General features: G+C 39.6%; 2 protein-coding genes across 2 annotated transcripts in view; both read left to right on the top strand.

The window, feature by feature from the left end:
• The window catches only part of LOC107550926 (5'-AMP-activated protein kinase subunit beta-1-like), a 3,468-nt gene extending 2,301 nt beyond the window's left edge, over positions 1-1,167 (top strand). The window contains exon 5 of the mRNA XM_016232375.1: positions 620-1,167. Within this exon, the coding sequence (XP_016087861.1) occupies positions 620-697 (78 nt within the window). The 3' untranslated portion in view covers positions 698-1,167. The remainder of the gene's footprint in view (positions 1-619) is intronic.
• Positions 1,168-7,616: 6,449 nt separating this feature from the next.
• Positions 7,617-10,102, top strand: LOC107550944 (phospholipase A2-like). Its single transcript, XM_016232393.1, has 3 exons — positions 7,617-7,731; positions 7,839-7,972; positions 9,675-10,102. The coding sequence occupies exons 1-3, from the start codon at positions 7,625-7,627 to the stop codon at positions 9,887-9,889; spliced, it is 456 nt and encodes a 151-aa protein (XP_016087879.1). The 5' UTR covers positions 7,617-7,624; the 3' UTR covers positions 9,890-10,102.
• The last annotated feature ends 146 nt before the right edge of the window (positions 10,103-10,248 follow it).

The raw sequence follows: 10,248 nt of genomic DNA, 5'->3' as shown, positions 1-10,248 counted from the left end.
ATATCAATATTCTTATGAAATATTAGATATTATTATGAAAATCTGTCCCATTACTACTCCCATTATTACACTTCTTTTTTCAACATGCTGTCCAAACAGCACTTTAATAAGCAAACTAGATACAGTGTATTTAGTGTATATAACAGTGTATATAACATTGTGCTTAATGGGAAAACCAGTTTATGGAATTTTTACACACATATTGCATAAAGCAAAATGGTATATCAAATCACTGTGTTATATATTTTATAACATAGTTGAGAACCATCCTTAAACAAAGTTAGTTATAAAAAAATCCTGAAACCTAAAACTTGATTGGTGATTTAAAAAAAATTCCCATTGTTTTTGCCTTTTCATGTCTACTATTGTCATTTAATTTATTAGAAAAACTGAGTCCCGGTGTCCTCTACAGAGGACATAGCATAACTTATGAATAAAATATAATTTTTCCAAAATTTTATTTTACCATTTTTTTCTTATGCTCTAAACAATGTAATGACATGAAAAAATACTAAATTCACAAAGCTTTTTATTTCTGGTTCTCAGGAGGATATGGTAGAGGTGACCAGCATTTTCAGTTGATATCACTGATGTGCATCTGTTTGCTCTCCTCACACAGGATGGCGTGATGGTTCTTAGTGCGACACACCGCTACAAAAAGAAGTATGTGACCACACTGCTGTACAAGCCTATATGATCTCAATCCACCAACACTATTCTCTCTGGTTTCTGCCTTATACTACTAAATGTTATTCATCGAAGAAAGGGACCATACCTATCAAACGTTACCAAACGCATGCGTCTCTGTGAGTTTATAGTTGTGTGTTTCTGAATGTCAGCGTCCGATCCATAAACCAATATTTACAATGTTTGCACAAATAATGTAATGCGTTTGCTACATGTAAAAATATCAGCTTGCAGACGTGTTTTGTATGTGGCTTTTCAGTTTATGAATTTCAAAATACTCCTTGATCATTCAAAGGACATCTGTGATGTCTGTTTTCATCTTTTCTTAGAGAACTTGATTCCTGGGATGTTACTAAAAGACATTTGACATTTAATGTGAACATTCCCATTACGTTCCTCTGGATTTAGAAAATCTGCAAATAACATGATAACTGTTGATGAATGGACCATTGTGCTAATAAAATGCACACTAAAACATTATTTGTGTATTGTTTGTTTACATGAAGCAATCACACACTGATAGCGTATTTTGTTGGATAAGCTATACTTTTTAACTGTTCTGCTGCTTTAATAGGCTTTAATATGAGCACTACATATCTGTCTATATGGGTATCATGCATTATGTTTATGTTTTTCTCAATGCAAGGTTTTCTTTGTCACATTTTGCACAGAGGTAATTGAATGTTCTCTTGTAGATAAAGATGTTTTTTGTAAGCTACACTCTTAAAAATAAAGGTGCTTCACAATGCCATAGAAAAACCTTTTTGTCTAAATAGTTCTATAAAGAACCTTTAACATCTGAAGAACCTTTCTGTTTCACAAAAGGTTCTTTGTGGCAAAAGAAGGTTCTTCAGATTATAAAAAGGTAAGAAAGAGATGGTTCTTTAAAGAACCTTTGACTGAATGGTTCTTTGTGGAACCAAAAAGGGTTCTTCTATGGCATCGCTTGAAGAACCTTTTGAAGCACCTTTATTTTTAAGAGTGTAGTCTATATTATCGAAATCCCTACACAGTTATCATGGCAACTGTTTTGGTCATTAGGGTTGGCTGAGACAGTTGTGTGTGTGTGTGTGTGTGTGTTTTTTGTGATGTAACCAGGCGACAATGTTGAAAGTCCTGCTAAACTGAGTTAAATAACTGTGGTGTTTTTAGTTTGCAGGAAATCTCTGATCTGCAACACCCCAGCCTGGCATGAGCCTTGAAAACAAGCTTGTCAAAGTGATACTGTTTTCGTAATTTGGAATCCATCCTAAAAGATCACACAGGAAAGATTTTAAAGAGTTTCACCAAAACAAAAACTAGATCTAAGATTGCTATGCTTTAACATTACACAATACAAAACTGTGATTAAACGATATCCAACAAGGCATTGAAGATTATTATTTAATCTCAGTAGGATCCTTTGCCATTATGGTACAAATTCCAATAGGACTGTCAAGCAGGAAAAAAAATCTAAATACGTTATGAATGCATTTAAATTCAGCTTAACAGCTGATAACAGTTTCAATGTAACCTTGGTTTTTATACCAAAAGTGGAGCATATGGGCAGAGAAAGGAAAATGCTACCTGTTACTGAAAAGATAAATTTACTAGCAGCACCAAACTAGTCGACAGACTTGTTGACTTAAATAGCAAGCTGCTCACATGTACAAATAATTTTTAAAAAGGAAGGCTGTCAATTAGAGAAGAGACAGTGATATGGTGCAAGTCATAGTGATTGGCATAGCGCTTTATCTTGCTATAGAACTACTGCATTGGAAAATTACAGCGTTTATTGCTTAAATAATTTAGCCAGAAAGGAAGCCTTTGGATATTGGAGGTAAGATAGTGAAATAGTCATTGTTATATTGACTTTATTATATTGACTTTTCCATTACGAACATTATGAATAAATGGTAGCATGCAAAGGTGTCACATAATATAGTCAGAAATGCATATGCGCTGTTATTGAGAGTAATGTCTACAGTAAGATCATAAGCTACAATTATCCCATATATGATTTTAGTCATTTATAAAAAATGAAATTAAGTTAGAGGAAAGAGTGTTGTTAACTGTGACTGAAAAGGAATTTAAGCCCTTTTAGAATTTTAGAACCTTGCTCTCTATATGGCTATATTTGGATTACATAACAGATAGACATACACTATTTATAAATAGATCAAATACACAGTAAATTGAGCAGTGGTGTAAAGTATGTATTTGTTTAAAGCAGGTTGAATATTCATTCTCTGGGGTCTTAATCTGTGTTTGCATCATTTAGCTTAGGTAGTTTGTCTCATGAGAATTGCTGTCACAGTGTTTTACTGCATCAAGAGAAATGTGTGTTTTAGTTGACATGTGAAGCCACACCCAACCAGCCTCAGTTCTCCAACATGCCTTTATTTATTCAGAAGACACTTATGCTGCGTTCAAGTCCTCCTGGGACGTTTGTACTTACGAGTTGACAAGTCGTAATTACAACGTCAGGTGCGTTCAAGTCAGTTTAGTCGGCACAAGATGGCGTGTACCTTCTTTTAATAAATTGCAAGAAAATACAACAGGGTCTGCATTTTTTTACTTGGATTTCATTAACTAGCTGCGTAACAAGAACATGACCAATTTAAGTTTATAGGTGTCACGGTCAAGGTGTGTGGAGGCAGGCAGGATGAGGAGGACGAGAAGGATTCAAATAAGTATATTTAATGTAGAGACAACAAGGCAGATTCAGGAAGATGAGACACACACACACACACAATAACCGACAAACTCAAATACCAGAGACAGGAACAGATATAGTGCAGATAACGAGGGGCAGACAGGTGAGCACAATGAGGTGATTAACTAATGATTATACAGGCTAAACCAACACAAGGGGAAGAAACCACAACAAACAGTCCACAGGGGTGTTACATTACTCCCCCCTCCCAGAAGGTGCGTCCTCGCACCGTAGAAAGAGAGGGAGGGGCGGAGGGGGACTAGGAGGAGGAGGACAAAGCAGAGGATGCGAGATGGTGACAGGGGAAGGCAAAGGGCTGGCAGGCAGAGCTGACAGGTGGAGGTTCCGGCGGAGGATGGACTTCCAGGAGGAGGACGGCTAACAGAGTCCAGGGAGGTGACGATGGAGGGAGGAGCCAGGGAGACGACAGGAGGGAACCAGAGCAGGAGGAGGAGCCAGGTGGGAGGAATGTCCACCGACTCCAGGGGGCCGGCCAATGGCGGCGGAGTAGGTGGAGGAGGAGCCCGTGGCAGAGACAGAGAGCCAACGAGCCAGGGGGATGCCGAGGATCCGGGGGGCCAGGGTAGAGCCGAGGGCTCTGGCGACCAAGGCGGAGGCCGAGATCCAGAGATCCGCGGCGGAGCCGGAGCGACTGAGGACCAAGGTGGAGCTGACGGGAGGAAGGAGCCCAACGGAGCCGGTAGGACAGAGCGACGAGGCGCAGCCAGAGGAGAGGAGTCCAGAGGCGATGGCGGGTCGACGCCCAGTGGAGCGCTGGAGGAGGCCGGAGCGGGTTGGAGGGCGTGTATTTTTGAGGAGCGGGCACTGGAGAGAGCTCTTGGGCTGGAGCCCTTCCTAGGCGGAACTGGGGATCAGGAGCCCTTCCCGGGCTGAACTGGGGATCAGGAGCCCTTCCTGGGCTAAACGAAACATCAGAAGCCCTTCCTGGGCTGGACTGGGGATCCCGCGGTCTCTCCTCCTCATTTTGGCCCTGAATTCCCTTCATAGTCCGCTCACCCTCAGCCATGATGCAGGGGGCGGAGCTCCTCTCCGCGCTCACACCGTCCACGGCTTGCTCCCTCGTGGTGGGCACTGTCACCGGCTCTCGCACCTGGTCTGACGCGTTGGGCTCAACATCCGAGGCGATCCTCTTCTCAGCCGTGGGGCTTTGCTCCGGCTAGTGGATCACGGAGGGAAATGGCTCTCCGTCATCGGTGGGCTCAGGTTTATGCTCCGTACCGCGGGGAGATGGTGGGCTGGGCTCAGGGTCCTGAGTGGGCCTGGTGTTGTTGTCCGCGGGTAGTGCGTGAGGTGGGCCAGGGACAGAAAGTCATTTGTGTGGTCCTCAAGAGAGCGTTCCCCCTGCTCCAACTGGAGGTTTTCGAAGGCGGGGTAATCCATAGAAAAACAAAATAAAAACTGACAAAAACAAATGAGGGGTACTTTAGGGTCGGTTATTCTGTCACGGTCAAGGTGTGTGGAGGCAGGCAGGATGACGAGGAGGATTCAAATAAGGATATTTAATGTAGAAACAACAAGGCAGATTCAGGGACAGGGACACACACAGACACAGACACACACACACACAATAACCGACAAACTCAAATACCAGAGACAGGAACAGATATAGTGCAGATAATGAGGGGCAGACGGGTGAGCACAATGAGGTAATTAACTAATGATTATACGGGCTAAACCAACACAAGGGGAAGAAACCACAACAAACAGTCCACAGGGGTGTTACAATAGGACAACTAAACTATCAATTTAAACAAAAGCTTACGGTCAACTACAGACGTTGCATCCATCGATTCCGCCATGTTTCTCATTGACATGCCCCCAACTCGGAAACTCGGGGCTTAAAGAAGTTTCCCACTCGTAATAACGACTTTGTGGTGGTGTTCATGTGTATGTGGCGATCAACTCGTAAATACGATCTGTAGGGATTTCTATCATATACGGACACTACTATTATGCCCCTATCAGCCATCATGAGGTTTGCTAATCACCCAGCACATGATTCCAATATTCTGGGTCGACTTCCTGCCGGTCGTGTCGTCATCTACTCAGAGGAGTGATTAAAGACTGATCCAATCAAGAGACAACAAAGCTTTCTTTGTATCAAGGACTGAAAAGGTTTGTTCACAATATATAGAAACCACGATGTCTTATGACCACCAATGGATGGAACTATTATATCCCAAACAGGAAAAGGACAGTAAATTAACTAGTGCCCTCAGGCCCGCACCACGGGATCTTGACGTGACTAACACATGACTCCCATCACATCTGCTTCCTGAAACCCCAACGGACCCGCGTCCTTATGTTACAACCAAAGAAACAGAACGTACACAGACAATCGATTAAAACTCATAAGTAGAGAAAATGTATCCACTGTATGTGTTATGCCGTATATATATATTTGATGTGTTATTGAAACCATGATATTTTAATATTTGCCTTATAACTCGTTTTAGCAGACAAAGCATTTAATATGCACGTAAGATATGTGAAGTTTAATATCAGGTGAGAGCTTGTCTTATTCGCCGAACATTGGTGTTAGTGAAAATTTTATATTATGTATCATTCTCTGGTGATAAGACTTTTATCAGAAGTTATTTGAAACTTCCAGAAGTACGCCCCACGAGGGCATGTGACTTGTGCATGAAAAAAAAGGTACCACACAGGGCGTGGCTAAGTCCTGCAACAGCGTCCGATTGGAAGAGCGCGTCGTGGGGCGGACCAAAGGCCAGCCTGCTTAAAATGGACACAAGGCTCTCACATCGCTCTCTCTCTCTAGACCTTTTGGCTTTCACCTTGGTGAGCGCGACAAAGCGCCCCCACACGCTGTACCATCGCATAGCGAGACCATCTAAGAACTCAAACACTTCAGTTGAAGCTTCATAACTCTGCAAAATGCAAAGTCTTGCAAACTCAGACTTTAAGCAGGACTGCTCAAGCCTCTTCCATAACCCGGCAACCAACCAATCCCACAAGGGCTTCCCCAAAAGGGATGCCATTCTGATGTCATCGCAGTAACCAATCTCCGAAGGGAATTCCCAGAAACTACATCAGCCAATCTAGAATAGCCAATAAAATTCATGTTTCATTTATAAAGAATCATTGTTTGGTGTCATATAATTTTAAGGTTAAAACCTTTGCCAAAGATTACATTACCTATCTAAGAGCTTACAAATTATTATAATCGTATTGACCAATTGTCAAGGAAAATACAAAGATTCAAGTTGTTAAAATATACTAAGAATCACCGGCTCGCTGGACGACCCTTGATTTAAAGTGTAAACTATCAGATTTGAATTCAGCTTTAATCAGGTTGACTCAGAATTTTCCGATCCGAGTCCTTTCAAAACCTGAATGAATTAATAATAATTAATTCCCTAAAATTAAGTAATCAAGTCATTACAGATCTATCCGACATGACTTGAATGCACCATTATACACGATGCCAAGTGAGGAATTAAACTATACAGCACAAGCATTGTACCCAAGAAGATTTGTGCCTATAGTTAGAGGTAAAAGGTTGTAAGGGATGTGAAGTTTAAAACAACACTGCGCAAGACAGCTTGTAAAAATAGAGTTTGGGTATTTTAATTTTCATGTAATGTTTAAAAAAATGACACTATTTTATCCAAAGCAGTATGCACATTCTCTCAACTGATCTCAATGGCCTTTTTGAACATGGTTAAGCTCCAGGATCTCAGACAGGAGACAAAAAGCTACTGCAAATTTCTAATCTCTGAGAAATCTCTTTTTTTCCTAATGTGTGAGAAAACAACAATAAAATTAATAGATCTACAATAATATATACACTATGAAGTTATTTGCTTCTTGCAGTGGTATGGCTGTCTGTCTCACACTCTTGATCCTTACTGTGACTCTGCCAACATGTAAGTACTGTTAACCATAGCCTTCTTAACAATAACATACTGATTCATTACAACTTTTTCTAATTTCATGTGAACTAATTTAAACAAAATTTACACATTTGATCAATATAATGCATCAATGCTGAAAAAAGAATTAAACCTTACAGACCCCAAACTTTTGAATGGTAGTGTAAATAATGCAACAGATTCTAACACGCTAGCAGTTTGTTCCTATCAGTAGATTTGCTTTATTACTCAAACTGATTCAAAACCACATTTAGCACTTGAGTTTACCAGAAATATCTTCTCTGTAGCTCATCTGAACAGCATTAAAAACTTGCTGCAGTTCAAGGACATGATTAAGTGCACAGTACCGGACAGTTCACCACTGCTGGACTTTGCAGACTATGGCTGCTTTTGCGGTTTAGGTGGTACAGGGACGCCTGTTGACCAGCTCGACCAGTTAGTGTATTATATTATATTCAGTGAGAATGTGTTAGTGTTTATTACACAGTATTTATTCTGAGTAATTGTGTATTATTAATGCTCTTTCTCTAATGACCTGGTAGGTGTTGTTTTACCCATGATGCGTGCTATGGCACAGCAAAGACCCTTCAGTCCTGCTCATCAGTGCTTGACAATCCCTACACAAACACATATGACTACAAGTGTGATGAGAATACCAAAACGGTCACGTGTCTGGGTGAGTGAAAATGCGGGGATGCCAACATGAAGAAAAATATATATATATCAGTGACATCACATGTAACATTTACACACATTAAAAAAAAAACAGACAAACTTACAAAAAAAAAGTCTATTTTTTTCTCTGCTATCAGAACTTTTTTCAAGACAAGCCACAGCTGAATTAGCCTAACTGTTGCGCGTCTGCTAACAAGTGGCATTTCTTTTCCGAATGAATCTATGTTGCTGAACGAATCGGTTGAACAAATCAATGATTCACTCAAAATTCCTGACTGAACCAGTGTTGTTGAACGAATTGGTTGAGTGAATGAATCAATGATTCACTCAAAATTCCTGACTGAACCAGTGTTGTTGAACGAATCGGTTGGTTCAATGGCTGCAGAATAACTGCCGAAAAACTTAATGAAATTCCCCACAACTAATACAAAACTGACAGTTTGTTTGAAACAAACAGACATACAACCAATGGAACACAATTAACTGTTGTATAAGTTAACTTCATATAATATAATTCTGAGCATTTTGAGCGTCAAAATATAATTCTGAGCATTTTTAAAGAGTACAGAAAAATATACTGCAAACTATAAATCTTTCAGACAAATCATTGCAGGTTATTTGAAATTAAATAAAAATGTATTAAAATTCAATCTTATAATATTATGCGTTATATATTATAACATGTGTAACAAGGATACCATAAAATAAAGTGAAATAGTGTACTTTCTGAATACTGACAAGCATTTATGGTAAAGTATGCTTGAAGAGTTCATTTGCAAAAACAGATAACTTTTTTCATTGTGCATTCCAATAAATCTCAATCAAACTGCAGTTGGGTTATTTTAATTAGGTTAAAAAAAGAAAAAGGAAAAAATACAGCTAACTACCACAATAAACAACATTTTATCGAATTCTGTTTTTGCAAATAAACTATTCATTTGTAATTAGACATTGGTAATGATGAAGTTGCAGTTTAGTAAAATGTTAACTTTAATATTAAATAAAACACTACAGACAAATTATAATCAAGTACTTTACATGTGCTTTAGTGTGTTATTCAACACATAAGTGTACTTTAAATCACAACAAAAGAGCTTTAAAACACATCACATTTTAAGTGTACATAAGTGTGTGTAACGATTCAGTCCACTGAAGGCGAGCGTAGTGAAGAACCCAAGTGCAGTTTATTTACAGTGATCTAAACAATAAACGAAGACAGAGACACAGACTTGACAAGGCATGAACAGACTTGACGAGGCACAAACAGACTAGACTCACCGACAGTGGGTTACAACATCAATACACGACCAGAGACAATGGCAGCATGATGGCTACTTATAGCAAACAAGAGGGTCACATGACAAGAACAAACCAATGGGAAACAAGACACATGACTAAGACAACCAATCAGAACATGATACATACACAAGGCAGAGATACATGAGGGCAAGGGAAGCATGACACTGACAGGGTGAAACAATTACAAAATAAAAGACATGGAAAACATGAACATGAAACAAAACCCAAACACCAAACCCCACATTACTTTAAAGTGTCATGTCTTTAAAGTGTACTCTCTTTGAGTACATTTAAGTGGCCTTGTGTTATATTATAGTCTTTTATTATTTGCAAGTAATAGCTGAAGTGTGTATTTAATAAAATTAAACATACTCCTTTATACAACCTCTCTTTTTCTCTTTCAGACAGTAATGATGAGTGTGAAATGTTCATATGCAAGTGCGACAAGGCTGCAGCGGAGTGTTTTGCTCAATCCCCTTATAATGCCTCCAATAATCATCTGCCCTCGAGTGTTTGCAGCTCAGCTTCCAGAGAGACCAGCAGCTTTCTTACTGCTCTCACTGCATTCACAGTCACTCTCACACTCATATACCACAACAAAATACCCTGCAATAAGTGAAATGTGCATGCACTGAACATATCCGTGTTATTTGTTGTCATTTTGGTCATTTAAACCCTTTTGTGTGCCGACAGCTGTTTTGCATGTACTCAAGCATTTTGTAAATGTTTCCAAGCCTTATGAAATTCTCATGCTTTTTCGAGAAAACTGAATTCTTCTTGTACCAGCTGTGCAAATTGCAAACACATGCTGACGTTCCCAAAGATAAACACACACACACACACACACACGTTTACTTAGCTATCTAAATAGGGACATTCCATAGGCATAATTGTTTTATACTGTACAAACTGTATATTATATTGTCCTACACCAACCCTTACAGAAAGTTTTCCCTATACTTAACCATATTTTGGGGA

This window comes from Sinocyclocheilus grahami, unplaced genomic scaffold, assembly GCF_001515645.1.
Source record: "Sinocyclocheilus grahami isolate Dianchi unplaced genomic scaffold, SAMN03320097.WGS_v1.1 scaffold410.1, whole genome shotgun sequence".
Taxonomy (NCBI): Eukaryota; Metazoa; Chordata; class Actinopteri; order Cypriniformes; family Cyprinidae; genus Sinocyclocheilus; species Sinocyclocheilus grahami.
The sequence above is the reverse complement of the archived record's forward strand: the minus strand, read 5'-3'. Positions and strand labels throughout refer to the sequence as shown.

Coding starts and splice junctions, on each gene's coding strand:
- LOC107550944 (XM_016232393.1), top strand. CDS start 7,625: ATGATTAAGTGCACAGTACCGGACAGTTCACCACTGCTGGACTTTGCA. Junction 7,732..7,838: donor CCTGTTGACCAGCTCGACCA/GTTAGTGTATTA, acceptor ATGACCTGGTAG/GTGTTGTTTTACCCATGATG. Junction 7,973..9,674: donor CAAAACGGTCACGTGTCTGG/GTGAGTGAAAAT, acceptor TTTCTCTTTCAG/ACAGTAATGATGAGTGTGAA.